Here is a 25,886-nt window from a genome sequence, read left to right on the forward strand (position 1 = left end):
ACATACATACAACTGCTTACAAAAATAGAGATTAATGTATTTTATTTTTCTGTGTTCATAATTTTTTGTTTAAAATATTGAAAAAAATATGCCAGCAAAGGAAAAAACGTGATCTCTCTGGAAACATCTATAAAGCAAGGAGGAGTGCAGAAAACCAAAGGTGAGAGTCTCAAGAGATAAGGGACATGACACTTTACAAAGATCACCAAATGCATGCTGCAGTACATCAGATGGAGTTCCAAGAGAGAAGAGAGATGAGATTTTTCCAAGATCATCAAAGACATGCTGCAGCACATAATGCTTAGCACATCAGATTAGGCAGAGGTCCAATAGAATAGCTCTGAGAAACAGACCATGTAGAAATTCGTTCTTCACAACACCTGCAGCTACTTTCAGATATGATCCATCACATTTTTATAAAATACGATAATTCTGTCCAAATTAGTGTGCTAAACTATTATTTCCACAAACCGGTCAGCCAAGCAGCGTCCCATTTGTCCGATGTACAGGGAATGGCAGAGAGAGTAGGAGATGCAATAGATGATATTGCTGGAGGTGCAGGTGAAGGAGTCGATGATGCGATAGGCTTGCCGGTGAGGAGGGTGGTGTTGGAGAAGTAAGGGCAAGTGCAGCAGCATGGGCGGGAGCAGGGGAATGAGCCGGGTTGGGAGGTAGGTTTGGGGAAGAAGCTGTGGACCAAGAGGTCTCGTAGGTTGTGGGCTCATTTGAAGGAGGGGAGGGGTTGGTTAGGGAAGATGTGTGAAGTGGTCAGGTCGGACTGGAGATGCCGGAAAGGTCGGAGAACAGTGCGTTGAAGATGTAGGGTGGTGGGGTGGTAGGTGAGGGGAAAAGAGAGGCAGGAGATTGCAGGGCGGGTTCGGGGGAAGAGAGCAGATGCACGGTCCACAGAACATGCTCTGGCAAGGGTGGTATCGATAGTGGTGAGGGGATATCCACGTAGGATGAAGTGGCGAGCTATGAGCTGAAACTGAGTCTCAAAGTCATGGTCGCCACTAGAGACTGCGTAGACGGAGGAATTGGGAATAGGGAATGGAAAGCTTGGTGTGTTTGGGGTGGGAGGAGGAGAAGTTTAGGTATGACTGTGAGTCTGTGTTTGTAGTGGATGGAGGTGGTAAGAGTGGAGTGATGAATGCTGACCGAAATGTGAAGAAAGGAGACAGAGGTGTCAGAGATAGTGCAGGAGAAGTGGAGGGCAAGATGGAAAGATTTGATGAAAGAGAGGAAGGAGTCTAGATGTTCACGGGAGTGTGAGGTGGCACCAATACAGTCATCAATATAATGGCCATATAGTTTGGGAGTGGGACCAGTGAAACTAGAGAATATTTGGGCCTCAACATAGCCAACGAACAGGTTCGCATAGTTGGGGCCCATTCTCGTTCCCATGGCCACTCCCAAGACCTGCTGGTAGAACTTGCCCGCGAATGAGAAGCGGTTGAGTGAGAGGACAAGTTCGGCCAGACGAACGAGTGTGGAGGTGTCAGGTTGGGGATTGGGTCGGAGGTCCAGGAAGTGTTTCAGTGCACACAGCCCCTCGTGGTGAGGGATCACAGTGTAGAGGCCCTGGATGTCCAGTGTAAAGAGAAGTTTGGAGGAGCCAGGAGGGAAGGAGAAAGAGTTGAATAGATGAAGAGCATGGTTGGTGTCATGGATGTGAGAAGGAAGAGAAGCCACAAGGGGGCAAGGACACGGTCGAAATATTTGGAGATAAGCTAGGTGGGGCAGTTACAGGTGGAGGCAATGGGGCGGCCCGGGTTGTTGGGTTTGTGGATTTTGGGGAGGAAGTAAATGGTGGGGATGCGGGGGGTTTGGACAATGAGGTTGGATGCAGTGTGGGGGAGACAGGAGGACGAGATGAGGTCATGGATGGTAGAGGAGACCGTCAGTTGGTAGCTGGGCGCGGGGTCAGAGGGCACAGGGCAGGAGAGGGAGGTGTCATGGAGTTGGCGAAGAGCTTCGGCCTTGTAGAGGTCCATGCACCATACCACCACACCTCCACCCTTGTCGGCCAGTTTAATAATGATGTCAGTGCACCTCGCATTATTGAGGTGAGGGTAAAAATTTAGATTGCAATTTTTTTGTTGCTTATATTCCACCAATGGACAACGTGTGTGTTACATTGGTGTCATCATTCCATAAAATGTGTTTAATTAGAGAAAAATATTGAAAAAAACATCAATACATGTGAGTGTTACAATATTGTTTTTTGCTGGGGGTTTTTTTTTACCAAAAAGGCTCCTCCAAAGTTTTTTAAAATGGCCAAAATCGATCCAAATATTATTTGTAAGGCTTTAAGGCATTCCAAATAGCTATAAAAACAAAATCAGTTTTTGTTTTTACAAAAATAATACAAAGCACCATCCGAATATGGCCAATGTTAGCGCTGCTTTGACTGGCTCCCATGCCGGTGACATGTAAAAATACCATCCAAACACGGTCACTGCCAGCCCCTTCTAGCCCCTATGCTGGTGGCACGTAAAAAGCACCCACTACACTCTGAGTGGTTGGCATTAGGAAGGGCATCCAACTGTAGAAAACACTGCCAGGTCGGATTGGAGCCTGGTGTAGCCTCCTCACTTCCCAGATCCCTAGTCGAATCATCCAACCCATACCAGCATGGAAAATGGACATTAAATGATGATTAAAAAAAATTTTCATTCAATAAATAATGTCTTTATATTACATATACAAAATAAACAATGGGTTTTCCAAATAGTGAATTAAAACTTGAAACGAAAACAGTGAAATAGAGAGTGAGGGGCTTTGCGGATGAAAACAGAATACTCTGCAGTGAATGCATTGAATATTTAAATTTGTGTAAAATTGGAGTTCATAAACTCAACAAACATCAGAAATCGAAATTATAGGAAATTTCTTGGAACATGAATTTATAAAAACATTTCCAGATGGTCAAACCTTTAATAATTGCTTCCTTTTAGTAACTGTTACATAACTAATTAACAAGCAGCTTTCTCCATTATAATATAGAAAGAAAGATACTTATTGATAAGGACTAATCACTTTAATAACCAAGTTAATTGCCAACAAATGGATTACAATTATCTAATAACTCCAAGGACAGAACTTATTCCTTAGTTTTTTTGTCTACTTCTCCATGCTAGAAAAGAGAAAAACATGCAATACAAGAGCCTTCTGCACATCTCAAATTCCAATATACATGGTACCAGTGAGTTCTATGTTAACTTATAGCATGGTTTTACATTTTTATTTAGTTGGCCTGCTATTTCAGTTCAGGATTTTATGACTGAATGTTAATGTTGGTACCAGCCCTTCTTCTCCAATGATGTTAAATGTAACAGTTACACATGGAAAATTTGCTTCTTACTTCACATCATAAGTACACCAGGAGCAAAAAACATTCTACTTCAAAAATATTTTTAACATTTAAATAAAATAAGACATATCCAAAAATACATAACTATTTCACTGTGATCATCATCATCATCATCATTTAGCGTCCGTTTTCCATGCTAGCATGGGTTGGACGGTTCAACTGGGGTCTGTGAAGCCGGAAGGCCGCATCAGGCCCAGTCAGATCTGGCAGTGTTTCTACGGCTGGATGCCCTTCCTAACGCCAACCACTCCGTGAGTGTAGTGGGTGCTTTTTACATGCCACCCGCACAGGTGCCAGACGGAGCTGGCAAACGGCCATGAACGGATGGTGCTTTCACGTGCCACCGGCATGGGGGCCAGGCGAGGCTGGCAGCGGACACGACGATCGGATGGTTCGCTTAACCACAGCTGCAACTTCCACTGATGTTGATCGGCCTCAATTTTGGTTCTGCTTTCTGATATCTGATTTGATTTGGTTTGATTTTCATTTTGATTTTGATTCTGACTGTTCTCACTGGTCTTGATCGACAAGACATAAAGAATTATAAAATTCAGAAAATTTTTTAAATATCAAAACCAAAATAACAAATTGAATTTTAAAATTATGTAGTTAGGTTTGATAAGATAAAAACACCAAAGTGAATAGTTTATGGTTTCTCAAAACTTCAAAAAATAGTAAACAAAGTGAGAAGTTGAAATGAAAATAATCTGTGTGAAATAAGAGAGACTCTGGTTTTGTTTCTGGAATTTCTAAGCAGATACAGATCAGAAGAACAACATGAAATAACACAAATTTCACTTACCATGAAAACCATATCAGTGTTAAATAAAACAAATAATATAAAAACAGTTGGGAAATACAGTTAAATAGTTAGTGGGACGGGAGTTGCTCAAACTGTGGTAACAAAGCCTAAAGATGCTTTATGAAGCTAGTTATCTCATGCCAACACACAAAAAGAATTAAATTACAATAGGAATTGTAAATTTTTTTAATGATTCAATAACAAAAATAATGTTGTCCAAAGTTAAATGTTTTGAAGGGTTTCAGTAAATTTTGTTCCCTAAATACTGAAAGGCACAGTTTGTTGAGTTTTTAGGCCCATTGCTAAATACACCAATGTTAAACATCCCCTTAAAAACATAGCATTGCATCCCCAGCTAATGTAAATAGATACTTTATAGAGGTAGGGACTCTGTGGAGATAAGAAACAAAATTCTGGCTATAGATATGTGGAGATAGAGCTTAAAGCAGTACACAGTGGGAACACTTTATAAATGCCGAGTGTTTTTTTGTTTGTTTGTATCGTGGAGCACAAATTTTATGAAATAAAAAATAAAAGTTGAGAAAAACATTTAGAGCATTAATACGATCTACTACTAATATTTATTTCATAATAAATATACTTTAACCCTTTGCCTATAACTTACCCCAACGTGGACCCATCTTCCTCCAATCTCCATCATCGTCTTCTTCAGTAACCAAAGGCATGACTGATTTTTCAAACAAGAAAGATAACATAGATTTAAACATTCTAAGACATAGATGAACATGTGGCAGGAAAGGAGGATTGCAGAATGATGAAGAGTCAGAATAGCACAAAGAAAAAAGAGAGTCTGAGGGGCAAGAGAGAGAGGGAGGGGGAAATAAATCATTGCTATAATGTTAAACTGTTGTATATCCAGTTCTTTTGGTCAAACTCTCCTATCTCCAGCTGCTTCAGATGCCAAGATATCAAAAATTGTCAAAGTGGAGTACAACGGTTTTGCTATGGAATGGTATATTGATATAACTATTTTTTTGTTTTCTGAAAAAGCAACATTTTGGAAGTGTGACACTTCTGCATAACAGCAATGAAATGTAATAGAAATAGGATAGGAGTAGAAATGGTGAAAACTGAAGGATAAACAATGAATCGAAGTCATGGTCGATGCCAGTGCCATGTAAGAGGTACCCATAAATCAAAGTCATGGTCATTCGCTGCTGGTGTCATGTAAATGACACCCATACATCGTAGTTAGGGTTGTTGATGGCGCCATGTAAATTGCACTTGTGAATCAAGATGGTTGCTGCTGGTGCCATGTAAGTGGTATCCATACATCATAGCCATGGTCATCAACAGTGCCATGTCAAATGATACCTGGGAATCGGGGTTGTTGATGGTGCAACATAAATGGCACTTGAGTCGTGGTCGTTGCCAGTGCCATGGAAATGGTACCCATGCATTGTAATCATTGCCACCACCTGTGAATCATAGTCATGGTTGTGTGCCAGTGTCATGTAAATGGGACCTGTACTGATGGCACATAAAAGTACTCATTACACTTCTGAAGTGGTTAGCATTAGAAAGAGCATCCAGCTGTAGAAACCATGCCATATCAGACTGGAAGCTGATGCAGCTCTCTGGCTCATCAGCTCCAGTCAAACCAACTCACCCATGCCAGCGTGGAGAGCAGACTTCAAATGACGAGAAAATGTAAAAGACAAAAAGGAGAAAAATAAAGAGATAAGGAAGGAAGAATTGGATATGAGGGAGGGGAGTAGAGCATGAGGAGAGAGGGGGAAAATTGAAAGAAAGGAACAGATGAAAGAGAGGAGGAGAGGAACGGAAAGAGAAAAAGGTGAAAATGAGGTGAAGAGAAGGAGGAAAGACAAAAGATGTGAAAAAGTGTATTGGTTATAAATCAAAAGGGCACCTAGCAAGATTTGAACCCAATGTTGATGGAAGCACAAGCATAGTTGTGTTATGAAGTTCACTTCCCAATAACATGGTTTCAAGTTCAGTTCCACTATGGAGAACCTTAGGAAAGTGGCAAGCATCTTTTACTATAGTCCTGAGCTGACCAAAGCCTTGTAAGTGAATGAAAACCAAAAGAAGCTTGCTGTGTGTGTGTGTGTGTGTGTGTGTGTGTGTGTGCATGTACACAAAAGCTACTTGCTGCAAGCTGTGTTATCTCTTCTATCAACAACATACATGCTTGTTCCACACTTCAAGGAGCTTGTGGAATAAGGGATCCCTTATTTTAAGAACAAGTAAGGGTTAATGACAGAAAGTGCACTGGCAGTAAAACACTGTCCCAATAACATATTCATCTAACCTATGCTAGCATGGAAAAAATGTAAGTAAAATGAATGGGTGATAGCCAAGTACACTTAATATTTCATGTAAATGGCTGAGCTTGCAAAAAAAAGGGCAAAATAAAGAGAAAAATGGCATGCTAATGTTGACTCTTCTGGATCTTATACTGAATCAACAAAGTTTATGTATAGTGACTTCAAGGATGAGAATTTCAAGTGCATAAGAAGCTTTCTCTTAATGCTTTTAGAACAGGAATTGGAGGCAGAGTTTTGCATTAAGATATAAAACAAACTTTGGAATGTAAACTAATCAACATGTAACTTTAAAGAAAAAAGGCAGAATTAGAAAAAAAAAGTACTTAATTTCTAGCTCTATTTAATCTAATTAAGGAGATAACTCACACAAGCACAGGAATAGATTAATGTAACCAATTCACCATGTTAAAAATTAAAAAGAAAGCAAAGATTGTCAAAGCATGAACAGAACACCATCAAAGCGTCTATCAAGGGTTAAATTTAGATTAATGCAATACAAGCTTTTATCTGAAATTAGTTTAACCCTTTAGCATTTAAGTTGACCATATCCAGCCAAAATATTTTACATGGTTTCATGTTCAAACTGGCCGGATTTGGTCTCTCATGCACACCCTACAATGTCATTCTGAAAATAAACAATCACATCATTGAAATCTCAAGGTTACAAGATGATGTGCTATCATTTTCAAACAATATGCATCATATTTGACAGGAAATTCTGAATGCTAAACGGTTAATAGTTAAACGAAAAATTAATCCTAATCAATGCAAAATAAAAGCATTTCAATTAATGAAAACTTACACGAATATCAATCTGAAGAACAGTGTCAAACGAAATCTATATCTTTATAAATATAAATATTGGTTTCAGATTTTGGCACAAGGCCAACAGTTTCAGAGGAGGAGGAGGTAAGTCTACAGCATCAACCCCAATGCTCAACTGCTACTTATTTTATCGACACTGAAAGGATGAGAAGCAAAGTCTAACTTGCCGGAATTTGAACTCAGAACATAAAGAGAGATGAATTGCTGCTGAGCATTTTGCCTAGTGTGCCAATGATTCTGCCAGCTCAATGCCTGATAATAATAAATTACATTTGCTGAACACATGCTGGCATAGAAAAAGGGATATAAAACAAAGGAATATATGCATCATCATCGTCAATGTTTTAACTTCCACTTTTCCATGCATGCAAGGATCGGATACAATTTCTGTGGCTGGGTACCCTTTCTGTTGACACAAAATCATCTGTTTCCAAGCAAGGTAATATTTCCCTGCAGTTTGACAAGTTGTTGCAGAAAATTAGAAATGACCAACACCATTTGTATGACAGTGACACATGGAATCAAGACACACACACAATGGCTTCTTTTAACTTCATCAAACAACTCCACTCACAAGCTTTTGGCTGCCCTGTGGCTATTGTACAAGACACTTGATGTGCCATACAGTGCAAATGAACCAAAAAACCATGTAACTTCTTACCACATAGCCACACTGTGTGAAGATATTATAATTAAATATTTTCACAATATATTTTATACTTCTGCCTTTTACATTGTTACAATGACATGGAAGTGGTTTTTATTTTTGGGGGGTTTTTTAAGACATATCTTATAAAAGATATCTGTGCAGAAGGACAAAGGTTTAGGTCTTTGGTCTTCCCTGTCCTGCTCTATAGTTGTGAAACTTGAACACTGTCTGAGAACCTCAAGAACTGCCTGAACTCCTTTGGTATCAGAACGCTTCACAGGATTATGGCTTTACCACTGGTCAAATTTCGTATCCAACCAACAACTCAGAAACTGGGATGCATTCTGTTACTTGTATAATTTGGTGGCCCCAGTTCAGACTGTTTGGCCAGGTTATTCAATTTTCCAACCCGCTTACTATGTTCTTTTCATTGGGGATCTGGCTGGGTTGACAACTTGAGTTGGTTGACCACATTCCACATGGTCATGACAGATGAATTATTTCGGAGATGGAATCTGACTGAGACTCTGCCCAACAGGTTGCCAAGGAGGACCAAGGAGTATACTGACAAATGGTCAATACAGCAATGTGCTGCTGCAACAACATATAGCTCCATATCTGATCTGACTTCAGAAGACAAAGAGCAGCGGTCACAGCTTGAGGCCAATGGAAAGAGAAGAAACTATCTTCACACTTTATGACCTGGCTCAAATGCCTGAAACAAAGTATTCACTGCTAATAGTATCCAAGAAACAGTGCAGTTGAATCAAGTGACTGATGAAGCCTACCACCCAAGGACAAGAACTGAACTTCTAACAGTATTTCACATAGCTTTCAGACACAAGGCTATGCTTGATCCTAGGCTATGGGTGAGGAAACTTCCTCATGATACTGTGTTGTAGATCAAAACCCAAAGCAACTTCCTTAACCATACAGCCATGCCTAACCCTATTAAGTTGGAAGACTGTATACTCTAATACATGTCAATTTATGAGAGGTAAGCAGGAATTACATAACCCAAAACATGATGAAAGAAAACTAGCAGTTATGATTAATATTTTTCAGCACTGAATATTTAGTAATTAATATTAGCTTCACTACTTGAATACACACACACACATATATATATATCCATCCACAATCTTCATAACAACACTTACCCCATCGTTCTCGAGAGCAAGCTTTCCTCCAATCACCTTCATCATCATCTAGTGATTTTTTATCACGCCAATTCTCATTGCTGAATGATCTGGAATATTCTTTAGCTGGATGGGCAGAGTCCTCAAAGCTTCTAGCTGAATAACTACGTTCATACCGTCTGTGAGAAAAAAAAGGGAAACTACATTTTCTATAGATTATTTATCTATTACTGATCATTAAAGATGGTAAGAAATGAGATGACAATTTGTTCTATATAGATTTATTTATGAAAAAAATTATTTTACTGAATAGTTTATAGACACACGAGTTATATGAGAGCTTTAATCATTACTTCAGGATACAAGTTATGACAATTCTCTCTTTTCCAAGTCAAAATTCAATTTTTTTTAATTAGAAATTTTGGTGCGGTGAAATATCACATCAAGTCTTCAGTTGAAAATAAAAGCACACATGCACACAAACATTAAAGAAGTTATTCCATTTCAATGAACAATATGATGGTTTGCTAACTGAAAAGCAGTGACTTGTGGTTTACAGTTTTGGACGAGACCACATTTGCACCAAATTCACCTGAGACAGAGAACATAAGAGCATGCATAAAAATAAAATAAATCCTTTCAGTGAGATTGAATAACAGTTTTTACAAGAAACATAATCAGTTGACTCTCTTCATTATTTACTGAATGATGACTTAATATCAGACAGAACTGAAGGATGTAATAAAGCAGTCAGTATTCTGGATATAGACCCAGAATACAAGTTATGTGCTAACTCATTGCTTATTTCAGTGGTTTTCAACCAGGGTCTATATGGCCCTTAGGGATCCATATAAGATTAGATTTTGTTGATGTTAGGAAGGGCATCCACCCAAAGAAACCATGACAAACAAGACTGGAACTTGGTGCAGCTCTCTAGCTTACCAGTTCCAGTCAAACCATGTAACCCGTGCTAGCATGGAAAGCAGATGCTAAACGATGATGATGAAGAGTTTATCTCCAATAAATTGGTTATACTTCCACAAAACACAAAGTATTTTTAATAATTATTTTTATACAATTCCGAATTAATATTTAATTTTAAAAATATAATAGGCTAGGAAAGTTCACCCAAGTAAAATAAGAATCAAAGGGGGTCCAAAGGTAAAACAAAATGGTTGAGAAACACTATCATTTGTTAGAGTTGATGGTTTATATGAACACAAATATATTGCCAAGTGGGCAAAATTAAATACTGTACAGTACTTACAGAGTAACAGTTCTTCCAAAAGATACAAAAACCAAAATAAAGCCAAATTCAACAAAATATGGGAAGAAACATTTTGATCATATGACAGCAAGCACGAAACATTAATACATATATTGGTGCAAATATATAGGAAACAATGTTGGATTCAATATGCAAGGTGTGTCATAAGATTTGTTTGAGGCCACCTCTTTCAAGAGCTCTAACTTTCTTCCAACTTTGTTTTTCTTTAGCTTACTTTTCAGATAATGTCAGGCATCAGGTTGACTCAGCATTGTCTTAAAAAGTGTAGCATAGAGATAGAGAGATAGCTCACTTCCTGAAAGTTGCATGATCCTTCATTGTCAAAGTTCGAAAGGAGCTGGAAGCTGCTGACAGGGATCCAACATTAGCAGCTAAATGCAAAATGCATGCAAAGGGTACTAATTCCTTCAGAACACATAACTTTGTACAAAATGCTCAAGAAATAATCAATAAAAACTCCATAAAGTTAATTCGACCCATTGCAAAGGACCTGAAAATTTCAGAAGTGTTGTGCATGACGACATCTGGTATAAGTTCTATGTGATGCAAAGGTCAGTTTATGTCGGATGTGACAAGAGAGAATTGTTCAATCTGAGCAGAGTGCTTTCCAAACAAGTTAGAACACCAAGAGGTTGGAATTCTTTGGTTTTCCTTTGATGAGAAGAACTCATCAAAGGCAAACCAAATGGATGACAGATGGTTATGCTGAGACCTGAATGAGGTTCCAGATGGTTCTGAGAGTCCTCAGCAACATGGGAAATGTCATGCCTCCTCGCTTTGTGTTCACTGGGCTTAAGAGTCAATACCATCATCTACACAGAGGTATTGGAACAAGTTGTGAGGCCCTGAATAGACAGAGTGTGCAAGAGAAGACTACATTTTCCAAGAAGATTCTGTACAGTCTCATAAAGCTACAACCCAAGCATGAATGCATGCCAATCTCTATGATCAAATTCTCCCAGACACAACCTTTTAGCTCACCAGATGGGACATGGTCAACAAAGAGGTTTATCAACACCCCCATAACACCAGACAATGTCTGAAGTCTACCATAACCAGCACTATATCCAAAATTGATAAAGATCATCTGATTCAGGTATATCAATGCTTTTGACTCCATATTGAAGTAGCCATTGATGCTAACTGTGGATTCATTGAATAAGTGTGATAAAAGAATTCCCAAGAATATTTGTGCCAATTTGTTTTTAAATACAACTTTTCTTTGATGAGCTATGCACCTTTTTCTAAATTCATACAAATGACTTAAAAAAAACTGATGCATTTTGTATTATTTGAATTACAAACCTGTAAGTGTAATAAATATAGGAGGACATAAACAACTGTAGTCTAATATTCCACAAAATATTTTCATTAATTGAGATGTATTGCTGGACCAACTGATTTAACTTAAATTTGTTTCAATTTTTGAATGACATTATATTTTGATATCAAGTGAGAGAATAGAAAGTGAACCACTCCAGATACAAAACTTTTCCATTCTCTAAATCATCATCACAACCATTTAACGTCCATTTTCAATGCCAGTATGAATTGCAGTTTGACAGGAGCTGGCAAGCCAGAGAGCTGAATAAAAGCATCAAATGTCTGTTTTGTCAAGGTTTCTACAGCTGGATGCCCTTCCTAATGCCAGCCACTTTACAGAGTGGACTGGAAGTAAATGTATATTTTTTAAAAACATTCTTATGCCTCCCATGCTTTGTTTAACAAGAGAAATAGAAAGACTAAGATGAAGTAGATCAAACCTTACCTATCATCCCAGTTTTCTCGACTTCTATTCCGGGTAAAACTACTTGTTTCACCATCATCATATGACAGTCTTTGACCAAAACCCTCTGCTCGACCACGACCTACAGGATAAAAAAAAAATCCAATTAAAAGGAATAATAATGACATAAAAGGCAATCAATTCCTTGCATTTCAAAGTACAAAGTTTTGGATGTATAGGGAACAGATAAGGGGGAATAGATTGGATAAAACAGAGTAGTTTAAGAGTGACATAAACTCCTCAAATCATCGAGTTTAATTTTAATAAAGAACTCACCTTCAATTCTAGTAGTCTTGTCAATGTTGGAGAAATTAGCCATATTACATTTCATGAATACATAACATACTAAGTCAATCATTATTAGAAACTGAACAACAACAAAAAACACATTGAGACTCTGATCTTTTGCATATTGGAAACCTGTATTAACAGCTCTTTTGCCATTTCAGTTATATCTATTCATGACCTTAATTCACTTCTGTTTTTTTTCGGTTAAATAAAAAAAAAAACAGTAAATAAAGTGTTGATTGACACGAAAATATATAAGACTAATGAATACCATTTAGAAACATGCAGGAGAAAATTGCAGAGGCATTTAGTCTTGAGTCTCAACTCCAGTGCCAGTATTTGTTTGTTTAATGTATTTTGTTCCAGGTTCAACAGAGACTTATTTGAGGCAGAACTTTACTAGTTGATGTTTTTCAAGTAAGAGATTTGAATTCACAAGTTTTCAAAAGTGTATAGAAACAAGCCTTAACCTTTTAGCATTTAAACCAGCCATATCCGGGCCCTGAATGTTTTATCTGCCAAATCTGGCCAAGCACACCTACCCTACAATCTCATTATAGAAATGAAGAATCACATTATTGAAATCTCAAAGCTACAAGATAATATGTGATTAAATGAAAATATTGTGAATAAATAAGCAATGCATTTGACAGAATAATGTGAATGCTAAACAGTTAATGTCAACAAGGAATGTAAACATCATCTCACTGCTTCACTCAAACAGTGACAAGCAAAGATATGAAATGTTAGCATTCATACACACAAACACACGATAGACTTGCACACAAGTTTCCTTCTACCAAATACACTCACAAGGAACTGGGTTTTAGTAGAAGATGCTTGCTAAGATGTTGGATATTTGGCCTTGTGACTGGCACAGTCTTATTAGATTTTGGGATCGATCCGGTACAGGAATAGGATTCTGGATTATTCTTTAATCTTTTCTTTTGTAAAGTTTCACATGGTTCTCTTGTACACACATACACTCACACATTTTCAGCAGTGAACATTACCATCACATTTCCATTGTACATACACACACATACATGCAAGCAAACATATCTTTCTTTTACACACACACACACATACACCTCAAACGCCATTCCTCAGCTTTTTCACTTCCTTCATTATTCATCTATCACCCCTTCCTTTCTCTCTCTCTGCCACTTTGTTTCCTCTTTCTCATTGTCATTATTTTCTCTTCCTCTCACTCATGGCTATTACTCTCATTACTTCATTATTAGTATTTCATCTCCTTTCCCTCTCACTCAATTTGTATTAGCAGATGTTACAGATACATATTTTTCCGACCACGATACAGTATGCATTTCATTACAATTATAATTATGTTCAATTGCATTTCTCTCCCAAAGTTCCTGTTCCATTTCAACAAATGTTTCCAAAACTTTTACACAGTGATTCCCAAAGACTTTTCAACGTGTGCGCTCAAGTCATGCAAATATTTTCGTTAGCCAGATGATACACACACAGCATCATAAACACGTGCCTGCACACCCACTTGCACATTCTATGACTCCCACTGGGATCAATCACATATCAGACAAGGTATATGGATTATTTTTCTGCTTGAAAATGATTGGGTTCATTTTGAGGATTCTCATTTGTGAGAGCAGTCGATTTTATTTCAGATATTTTCATTTTAAAAATCATCTCCGGTTAATGTATCAACCCCACTCAACTGCTGGTCACAATGGTTTCCCAGTAATCCTTCTCAAATCATGTAAGCATGCCCTGGCAAAACCCCTCCAGATTTTCTTCCAGAGCTTTCTTGCAAATGGCAGGCTGCAAGGAAGCTGAAGGGGGGGAATAAATGTGTCCAATCCATAAAAGGGGAAGCAATATATAGATATAAATATATACATACATATATATATATATATATACATACACATATATACATACATACATATACATACACATATGTATATACACACACATATAGGCGCAGGAGTGGCTGTGTGGTAAGTAGCTTGCTAACCAACCACATGGTTCCGGGTTCAGTCCCACTGCGTGGCATCTTGGGCAAGTGTCTTCTGCTATAGCTCCGGGCCAACCAATGCCTTGTGAGTGGATTTGGTAGACGGAAACTGAAAGAAGCCTGTCGTATATATGTATATATATATATATATATATATGTGTGTGTGTGTGTGTGTTTGTGTGTCTGTGTTTGTCCCCCTAGCATTGCTTGACAACCGATGCTGGTGTGTTTATGTCCCCATCACTTAGCGGTTCGGCAAAAAGAGACCGATAGAATAAGTACTGGGCTTACAAAGAATAAGTCACGGGGTCGAGTTGCTCGACTAAAGGCGGTGCTCCAGCATGGCCACAGTCAAATGACTGAAACAAGTAAAAGAGTAAAAAGAGTATATATATATATATACATATATATATATACAAATCAAAAATCAAAATCAATTCAATGACTGGCGTCCATGCTAGCGGGGTACAAAGAGCACCATACGAGTGTGATTATTGACAGAGGGGCTAACTGGCTTCTGTGCCAGTGGCACTTAAAAGGCACCATTCGAGTGTGACTGTTACCAGCGTCGCACTACTGGCACTTGAGGAGCCCCATGCTAGTAAGGTATTAAGAGCACCATCCGAGCATGATTGTTGCCAGAGCGGCTATCTGGCCTCCGTGCCAGTGGTACGTAAAAAACACCATTCGAGCGGGATCATTACCAACATCGCCTTACTGGCACCTGTGCTGGTGGCATGTGTAAAAAGGATTCGAGCGAGGTTGTTGCCAGTGCTGCCCAACTGGCCCTGTGCCGGTGGAACGTAAAAGCACCCACTATACTCTCAGAGTGGTTGGCGTTAGGAAGGGCATCCAGCTGTAGAAACTCTGCCAGATCAAGATTGAAGCCTGGTGCAGCCATCTGGTTCGCCAGCCCTCAGTCATACGTCCAACCCATGCTAGCATGGAAAACGGACGTTAAACAATGATGATACACATATATATACACACACGTATATATACATATACATATATATACGCATATATATATATTTGGGGGCCTGTTGCATCATAATAAAAGCAAAATTTCTTTCCTGAGAGATCTTACTGCATGCAATCTAGCCCTATGAAGAGCACTCGTAGAAACTCACCTCAACCCTGATATAGAGGATGCAGAAATACATGTACCAAACTATGCCATACTGCAAACAGACAGAAGGGAAAGGAGCCATGGTGGAGTTGCTGTATACATCCGTGACAACCTCACACACTCTAATTGTATACATTAATTGTATATGTAAGACAACATAATATAGTCATATGCAATAGATATTGCCCACCAGATGCTCCAAACCACATAGGCAAGTTTAAAGATTGCCTCACAAGAATTCAAGTAATCCTCATGAAACTGGAACACCACATGACCATATTTCTTATGGGTGATTTCAACTTCCCCAACGTCAAATGGCCCGAAGGTCTCATACTCTCAGGAATGACTAATTCAGGTAGAGTCCCAGCTCAACCTCACCAATGCCCTATTCATGGAGCAAGCTGTACTCAGACCAACTAGGACGAATAACATTCTGGATCTCTGCTTCACAAACAATATGCACATCGTTCATGATGTGAAAGTGCCGCTGACATTAGTCTCGGATCACAACATAATAGAGCTGTCTATGTTTGGACCGAAAGTAACCAGAGACATACAACCTAAAGGAAGCACCCGAAATCTCTCCAATCTGAACTTCCACAAAGCAGACTGGAAATCGATCCAAAAAGAGATCCTCAGAGAGTACTGGCCAAAATGTCTCTCCACACCAGACATTGAAATGAAACTAGAATTTTTCATGTCTGTTGTGCAAGCCATATGCCAGAAATTTGTCTCAGAGCACAAGGCCAAAACAAACAGGAACAAGATTCCAAGGGAGAGGAAGATCCTCATGAGACGATGGACGAAGGTTGCAAATCGCCTCAACCAACATCCCCAAAATAGCAAAAGGTCCCTCCCAGAAACAACACTGATGGAGATTGAAAAAAAGCCTGCAAAAATCATATGTGGGGAGAGAGCAAAGAAGCATGGGTTATAAAAAAACATTAAGTCAAACCCAAAGGCTTTTCATTACACGAAAGAAACAGCCTCAGTACACTGCAAGATAGGACCCCTCTTCCAAAAGGATGGCACCCTCACATAGAGTCCAACCAGGATCAGTGAGGTACTGAATGACCAATCCAAAAGCCTCTTTACCACTCCGTTGGAACAGACAAGTGAACAAACCAGTGGATTTCTTTGCCGCCTCGCCTATAACCAGCGATGCAGTTACAATGGAATACATCAACATTAGCAAAGATATACTACTAGCCATCGATGAGATGGACACTAACTCAACTGCTGATCTTGATGGTTTCCCAGCAATGCTCCTCAAATCGTGCACGCGTGCCCTGGCAAAACCCCTCCAGATTCTCTTCTAGAACTTTCTTGCAAATGACAGGCAAGCAAGCAAGCTGAAGGAGAGAATAATATGCCCAATCCATAAAGGAGGAAGCAGAGCAGATGCCAAAAGCTACAGGCCTATCTCTCTTGATTTCACACATCAGCAAAGTCATAAACCAGATAGTCACAGGGAAACTAATCGCATTCCTAGAAGAAAATGACTTGCTGAGTGATACCCAGCATGGCTTTCGACCACGTAAAAACTGCCTGACCCAGCTCTTACAACACTATAACTGGGTGTTGAGGCAGTTACTCAACAACTCAAGGTTATAGCCCAACTAATTAGGGAGAGAGTTAGTTTAGACAAGATTCAATTTGGTTTTGTACCAGGAAGAAGCACCACTAATGCTGTATTTCTGGTAAGACAGCTGCAGGAGAAATACATAGCCAAAGATAAACCACTGTACTTGGCTGACGTTGATATGGAGAAAGCCTTTGACAGGGTCCCCCAATCCCTTCTCTGGTGGTTAATTTGGAAACTAGGGACAGATGAGTGGTTAGTGAAAGCTGTACAAGCCATGTACAGGGATGCTGTCAGTAAGGTGAGAGTGGGCAACGAGTATAATGAAGAATTCTGGGTAGAAGTAGAGGTTCACCAAAGATAATTCCTCAGCCCCTCTTATTCATTATAGTCCTCCAGGTAATAACAGACGAATTTAAGACAGGATGCCACTGGGAGCTCCTCTATACCGATGACCTTGCTCTACTAGCTGAATCACTACCAGAACTAGAGATGAAGTTTCAGGTGTGGAAGCAAGGTCTAGAATCGAAGAGCCTTAGAGTCAATCTAGCAAAAACCAAAATCTTAGTAAGTAGGAAGGCAGACAAATCACAAATCCCTTCAGGTAGATGGCCTTGCTCAATCTGTAGAAAAGGTGCAGGTAAAAACCCCATAAGATGTACCCAGTGTAAGCTTTGGACACATAAAAGGTGCAGCAATATCAAAGGAAGGTTAATTGGGAAGATATTTTTTGTGTGTGGCAGATGCATAGGGGCAATAGACACTGAAGATATGCAGAAAACAGCTTCCGTCACATGCCAGGGAGAAAAACTAGAAGTTGTTAATAACTTCTGTTACCTAGGTGAGCAAGTCAGTAGCAAGGGTGGATGCTCTGAGAGCATAGCTGCTAGAATAAGAATGGCCTGTGCAAAGTTCAGAGAGTTCCAACTTCTGCTGATGACAGTACCCAACTGACCCTACTATACTGTGTAGTTGACAAAATCAAAAACAAACACTGCGCATGCACAAATTTTAAAATATAAAATGGCGACAATTTATCCATCACACGCTGTATATATTTGATTTATATACTTTTCACATATATCTTCTTTTTATCATTTATTTACTTTTAATTTTAATTTGTATTGTGAATCAATATTATGTGTGTTTCTGTGCATTTATGTTTGCATATGAATTCCATTTAGCTGATGGTGTATGTATTTCATCTTCTAGTTTTCTTCAAAAATAAATTCCTGTATTTCATTCTGTTTTACCTCTACCAGTAATTTGCACAATTCTTCTATATGAAAATTTTGTTATAGAACACCCAATTGAATATTAGCTAATGACTCATTTTCCATGGTGATAGTGAAATAAAAAAATTTAAATAATTTTATATTTTGTTGATTCTGCATTTACCTGTAATTCGATTTTGGGGTTAAGAGCCTTTTCTTAAGTTGTATTCCAAGTATCACATTAATATGTTAATAAAAAAAGAGAAGTTAAGGTTGCTTTAAGAAATCAGTCTTATGTTACCATTATAATAGAATTTAATTGAAACACATAAAGTGCATATCTTGCCTAGAGATAAAGTAATAAAAAAGGTAGTGCCAACATTTCCACCTCTTCCTAAACCATAGCAAGATATTTTTACATAATGAAACTTCAGATTTATAGGAAAGCAACTGGAAAATGCAATTTAACATTTTCCCAAGCAGAAAATCAAAAAATTTTACTATTACACATATTTAGACATCCAAACAATCCAATTTATATATGTGTGTGTGTGTATAAGCTAATGATTTCCAACACAAATACAATGAAGCCAAGCACTTACCTCTTCCTCGACCTCGTTCCCCTCCTCCTCTGCCTCCCCTTCCACTGCTTCCTCCTCTCCCAGACAATCGAAGAACTGCACAACTGTTCACTGACTGGGACATAAGCCGCTGAAAAGACAGGCCATAGGATCATTAGTCGTTATCATGCACCAGTTAAAAATTGGGGAATAAAATAGTTTCAGGTTTTTCTGGGGTTTTTTTTCATAATCAACTCCCTTTTAAGCAGCTGCCTAAACCACAATTATTTTGAAGTATTTTTCTCCGTCACCACAGAGTTTACCTCTCGTGCTGGTGTTTAACAGTTGGGAACCCTGCTGTTGCTCTTACAATTGGAGAGAGAGAAAACATTTCACCTGTCTCATTTGTTACACCTCTGTAACACACTGTCTGTACTTGACAACTATAAAGCCATGAACTCAACCATACTCACTGCCCTAAACATCAAAAAGTGACAACCACATACATCTTGATTCAACTGCTTTCATAAAGACATTAACATTTCCCATAATTTTGCTACAGGCAGATAAATATATACATAGGAGGTTGTCTTGATTCATAATATGCAGGTTTAGTGTTCTTTACCCACATTTTGTTTCAGTTTTATAACCCTTTCAATGCCCATTATAGTCAGTTTGCGTAATGATAAATAAGCGACATACATTTACATTTCAAACACACCCAACTCCAATAATTCTTTGTCTTTTAAAATTACTAAGCAACAACTATGAAAACTCTATTTTCTACTTTCATCCTACAATATGGTTCAAAACTTTCTCAACAGATTGAAAATGAACTATCAAAACTGTTTGAAGCTGATATTACAAGATTTCAGATTGGAAGTCCTTAGTTTCATCCAGACATTCCACTGTCAATGTCTAATTACATCTATTATGTAACATTGTTTAATTTAATGGACGTCAGTGAATTAGCATCACTGCCTTCAATGTTGAAGACAGTTACTCAACTCGTGGTCACTCTGCATGCACTCCCTCAAACTCTTCCTTGAAGACTGAAAATGGTGGTTCTTACAGATATCACATATCTTCCCAATAGCAGGACACTTCCCCACACTATGGATCATGGTATTGATCAGACAATCAGATGTTGTTATACATCAAGTGTCACAAGGCACTTCCTTGCATTGTTCTTGTTTTCGAACGATGCCACCTTCTTGCTGGCTAGGCAAACAAGCTAACATTTCCCCTGGCTATTCCATCACAGAGTGGACTGGAACAACATGAAATGAAGTGTTTTGCTTCAGAACTTCCAGCCCAGGAATCGAACTCTTGATCTAGAAATCATGAGTGCTATACACTGACTAAAAGACCACATGCTTTCACACATTGTGGATAGAACCACAAATTTTACATGTAATCTTTTTCTGACAAATTCTTCTAGCATATTATTAGTAGGTGTCAAATTAAAATCAATTGTTTCAAACTGCCAAATATGGCTAAGATAGCCTGGCAACAGCATTTCATGTCCTGAAGCTCCATCTGTTCAAATATTTCAGAATTATGTGCAGAATTTAACAGTCCATCAATTAGTTACATTTGTAGGTCATTTTTAGCAGAATATCCTTCTGCCTCCGACTTATCAATTTCACAAAAACATGCAGCTCCACTCATAATAACAATGTATCTGGTTCAGATTCAAAAAACCTGTCCTCTCAACAAGGATATTATAGTCTTTTGTGTGTGTTTCTGTGAAGTTCATCTCCTCCAGTACTTTACACTATCACAGAGGTTACTTTGGAACTCTGATTTAGCTATCAGTGTCAGTTCAATTTGCAACTTGCAGAATTATTTGAAGGTTGAATTCGTCTTTTATCCTTTCAGGGTCCATAAAATAAGTACCAGTTGAGCACTGGGGTCAATGTAACTGAACAGACTTAACCCCAAAATTGTTGGCCTTGTGCCAATTTAAAGCCAATATTCTCAACTCTTACTTAATTATTTCTTTAATATTAGCAGGATACTTGACTTTCTTTAACCCAGGCTTCAGTGAAATTAGGATCAGACAGTGATTCTCCAAATCCCATCAACAGTGCCACTGTTATGACATCAATCAGTGAAAGTCATTCAGGCTGAGTCATATATCATCATGGAAAACACATGCAACACGACTGTTGTAAAACAATGATGTAACAGTTACAACATAAACTCATAAGAAGCGAGAGTTCAGTACCTTGTCCATTAGACAACTATACCAATCATCACTAGAAATGTAAAAATTTATTAACTAGGCAGAACAGATTAGGTTTGTGTGTGTGCGCAATGTTCATGCTTATATTATGAAGAAAACAGAAGACAACAAAACAGTCTTGATATAAATCTCCCATTCTTGACTACAGAGCAGATTTGAACTTGAAAAGTCACACAGGGCTGCTATGCTTTCTGTCAACACCAACAAAGAGCAAAATTCAGGGGTTTTTTTTTTTAATATTTTTTTCCTTCATTCATTCATGATTGAATTATTAAATACATTTCTTGACAATCTTTTTCAACAAAACTATTCTGAAGGCCTTGAAAGATTTCACTTCTTGATACACCCTCAGCCCACAGAGAACAGACGATCTCTATAAGATACTTTTCATGAGAGAGAGCAAAAGGTCAACTTAACATTTCAAGGTTAAACATATACCATAGTCACTCATGGGATGAAAACAATAGCTAATAAGTGCTGAGCTCTAATTGTGGAAAGTAGCTGTGGAAGGGATAGACCTAAGAAGACATGGGACGAAGTGGTGAAAAAGGAAATGTCAAGGGACTGGGAGATGTGGTGATTTGCTGTACTTGATAAAACACGTCAAACTAAGTAGAATCATTGTCTTCTTTTCAGGTATTGATACCACATAAAAAGTACCCATGCTGGGGCTGCATAGAAACGCCTGTGACAGAGGCACATAAAAAACACCCAGCACACTGTTAAGTGGTTGGCATTAGGAAGGGCATCCAGCTGTAGAAACCATGCCACAATAGACCATTGGAGTCTGGACAGCTCCCTGCTAGCCACCTCCATGTCAAACCCATGCCAGCATGGAAAGTGAATGTTAAACAATGATGATGCACATGATTAATGTCTCACCCCATGCATGTGCGTGTGTATTGTTAACCGTTTCTGTGATGGCATCCAGTCAGAGAGGTCCCAACTGTCCGAGTCATTTATCTTACTAATTACAACTGGATACTCTTCTTATTGCCAACCACTTTACAGAGTGTATTGGGTGTGTTTTCTCATGACACCAACACAAAAGAGGTTAAATAATGCAACCTCAGGACTTTATGCAATCTCTGATCGTTTGCAAAGCTCACATCTAGCATACAGCTACATATGTCTCTACCATAGCCCCATATATATATATATATATATATATATATATATATATATATATATATATTTGCCTGGCGCCCGTGCCGGTGGCACATAAAAAGCACCATCCGATCGTGGCCGTTTGCCAGACTCGTCTGGCACGTAAAAAGCACCCACTACACTCATGGAGTGGTTGGCGTTAGGAAGGGCATCCAGCCGTAGAAACATTGCCAGATCAAACTGGGCCTGGTGCAGCCTTCTGGCTTCCTAGACCCCAGTTGAACCGTCCAACCCATGCTAGCATGGAAAGCGGACGCTAAACGATGATGATGATGATGATGATGATATATATATTTATATATATATATATATATGTGCGCCTTTAACAGGGCAAACCAGAATTTTTTCAAAAGGGATCTGTGAGCTGGGTTCAATCAAAGATGATTGAACCCAACTTGTGAAATCCTGTTTAAAACAATTCAGGCATGCACTGTTGTGTTCACTTCTTTACCTACACTTTCATTTTGTATCATGAAATCTTTGTCTTCAAAGACTGTCCTTCATTGGGCCAAACAGATTGAAGTTGAAAGGTTCCAGATCTGGACTGTATGGCAGATGGTGGACCAGGGCCTGCCTACTCCACTTTGCTAAGTGCTCAATTTGTTGCCACAGCTATGTGCTTTTGCATGGGGATCGTTTTCAGATTCTTTTTTCAGATTCGTTTTCAGATTCTTTTTTCATCCTAATGGTTTCCCTGTGTTTTTTGATTGTCTCAATGTATTGCTCACTATTCATGGCAGTTAAATTCCAGAAAATCCAAGAGAATGACACCGTTACCATCCCAAAAAGCAGTGACTGTAGTGTTCTTTGCTGATCACTGGCTCTTGAACTTCTTAGGCCTTGGAGAGGAAGTGTAACATCCATTTCGCAGAAAGCCTTCATTTCTGGATCATAAAAATGTAGCCACATATCATGTGTTATCACCAGATAACAAAAAATGCTATCTTCATTGGTCTGGGAAGCTTCCAGTAGACCAGAGCAAGCTTCCATACTTGTTGTCTCCTTCAAATTAAGTGTTAACTGCTGAAGCACCCACAATTCTTCTAAGCACAGTCCAGTTGTGCAACAAACTCACATTCTGAAACTTAGTTTGTCCCCAACTATTGATTTGTTCACTCACTGGTGAGTCATATCGGTGCTTACAATTGATTAGTTTATCTTCAATGCTGGTTCCCCTTCTTTAAACTTCATCCATCTGAGCACAAAGTCATTGTTAATGGTGCCATCTCCGTACACAAACAACAGTCTTCTGTGGATGTCAGACAGCCTGTGACCTTCCTTCATCAAGAACCCAGTGATGACACTGTGTTTTTGTTTGGAACCCATTATGCCTGAAATGAAGAAGAACAGGAAGAAGGGTTACAAAAGAGGATGAGTTACTCTCTGCCAACATGTGCAATTTGAATGACTTCAGTCGGTTCATAAAAAGATTATGTTCACTTTTGCAATACTTTCAGTATACCCCTTATATGTTAACAAAGCATCAACAACAGTTCCTTCTAAGCTGTATACATGCGACACACACCAACAATATACCAGTAAGGGTAATTACAACACCCTAACAAAGAGAGCAATTTTTGTTCTTGTAGCATTAACAATGCCATATAGCAGTGTGTGTGTTTTTATTTCACTTCACAAAACTGTTTAACCATAGAGTGCAATATGAAAATCATATTAATATTTGAGTTACATTTTAGAGTTGAAAAAACTGTTAAAACTGACATTAAGAACATGTACAACAACTTAAAATATTTGTTAATACCAACGACAAAAAGTGCTTTTTGTGTACAGAAATCAAAAGTAGTGACTTAGATGAAATGATGTAGAATTCATGGAAGAGAGACACTCAAAAGACATCTCAATCAATCAACAAAATTAAGTAGACTTATTATGCACTGCTTACAATTTTCATGAATTCTTCAAGAGCCCAGGGTCATATGGCAGAATACTTTCATGTCACGGATCATTAATTCAGCAAAGATTTAATATTTTGAATGTTTTGCAAAAGGTGATAAATATTTGCAATACTTCTTATAATTGCAAACAAAAGTACTCTTTTAGTTAAAAAAAAAAAATGGTTAATGTTATATATCAAATTTGATTCCACTCAAAACAAGTTATGAAATGCCTGCTAGAATAAATTATCATCAGCAAGCAATAGTAAAGCAATTTTTACATAAATGGTTTAAGAATTATATTCTTAACCTATTGGATCTGCAACAGCATTGCTGCAGAAAGGAATTTCATATTCCTCAGACTAACATCACATTACTCACCAGGCAAATCTATGCAATAACAAAACCTGATAAAGCACTGCTTCTGATGAAAGATACAAAAATACTTCCTTGATTTGTATAGAGAATAATTTTCAGATGATCAGAAAGGAAGCCTGATCTGAGAAAATTACTGAAATCACAAAATATGTGACGTGCAGACCATTTAGGATACCTTTTTGTGAAAGAATTAATTAAACATTATAAAATACTACTAGTTCAATATTTCTAAAGATAAATATTATTTGAAGAGTTTACAAAATTGTTTTTTCTAGTAGAAGAAATGTTTTGGATAAATTTTTAAAAATTTGTTGAGATTTTACAGAGTTTTATTATATAACTACATGTTTCTAATTTGCTATGAGGTTGTAACGATACCATTGTGAAGATGGTAAACTGAAACAGAAAGATAAACTTCAAATATTAATATTACAACAATGAAAAGCAACCCAACAAAGGAGGTGACTCTACACTCAACTTGCGAAAAATAGTAGCCAAATTACCTCTACATTACAGCCTACTGTCTTGGGGAAAAGGGAGATACAATGTCCCTAATATGCAATGGCAAGAGGATGGTCATAGTTTGACCACCCTATGGCACAAGTTTGCTTAGTCAGGACTGACATGAAACTAAGCAATAATAATGAAGGAATCTGAGATCAAATGTATCAAGTACACAACCTGAAATTCTTGTGCACAAGAAGATTTCTAATTGAATTTCTGCTGATAAGGAAAACTCATCAGAAACAAAAGCAGAGTCAAATAGCAAAATTGGCAGACTGAAAATATTCTGGAAATATGCTGCAACTTGGTCATTCTCAATTATCCAAAGTTGAAATTTACAATTTATGAAATCTCTAAGCCACATTTTATTATTTGATGAAGAATAAATTAGAGGCTTATTTGTATAAAAAGTCTGTGCGTTAATTTTTTATCTAGCTGCTGCAGTTTAACCTTTTCCTTACCAAAATCATACATGGTCATCTGTTATCAAACCATCCATCAGAATTTACTGGTTTAAATCAAAATACCAACATAAATTGTTAATTTACCTGTGTTGGTATTTTAACCCTATTGTGCCATATTCCTGATAAAACAGAAATGGCCAACACAAAATCCCTACCAGATTCCCATTGAAGCTGTAATGAACAACACATAGAAAAAGATAAAATACTCAAAATAGACAACCAATCATGTTGCAGTTTTGTAGTCAAGTGTGTTCATGATTCATAGTTAATGGTGTCCCCATATAACT

The 25,886-nt window shown here is 38.1% G+C and overlaps 1 protein-coding gene across 5 annotated transcripts in view; it reads right to left on the reverse strand.

Moving 5' to 3' along the window:
- The window catches only part of LOC115224720 (GRB10-interacting GYF protein 2), a 136,924-nt gene that overhangs the window by 72,218 nt on the left and 38,820 nt on the right, over positions 1-25,886 (reverse strand). For 3 of the 5 annotated variants that reach the window (XM_029795586.2, XM_029795587.2, XM_036513765.1), the window contains exons 4-7: positions 18,986-19,094; positions 12,154-12,253; positions 9,119-9,297; positions 4,801-4,863 (exon numbers count right to left, since the gene is read on the reverse strand). In XM_029795586.2, coding sequence (XP_029651446.1) covers positions 4,801-4,863; positions 9,119-9,297; positions 12,154-12,253; positions 18,986-19,094 — 451 coding nt within the window. The remainder of the gene's footprint in view (positions 1-4,800; positions 4,864-9,118; positions 9,298-12,153; positions 12,254-18,985; positions 19,095-25,886) is intronic. The other 2 variants (XM_029795588.2, XM_029795589.2) reach the window with 2 other exon arrangements.

This window comes from Octopus sinensis, linkage group LG26 (assembly GCF_006345805.1).
Source record: "Octopus sinensis linkage group LG26, ASM634580v1, whole genome shotgun sequence".
Classification (NCBI taxonomy): Eukaryota; Metazoa; Mollusca; class Cephalopoda; order Octopoda; family Octopodidae; genus Octopus; species Octopus sinensis.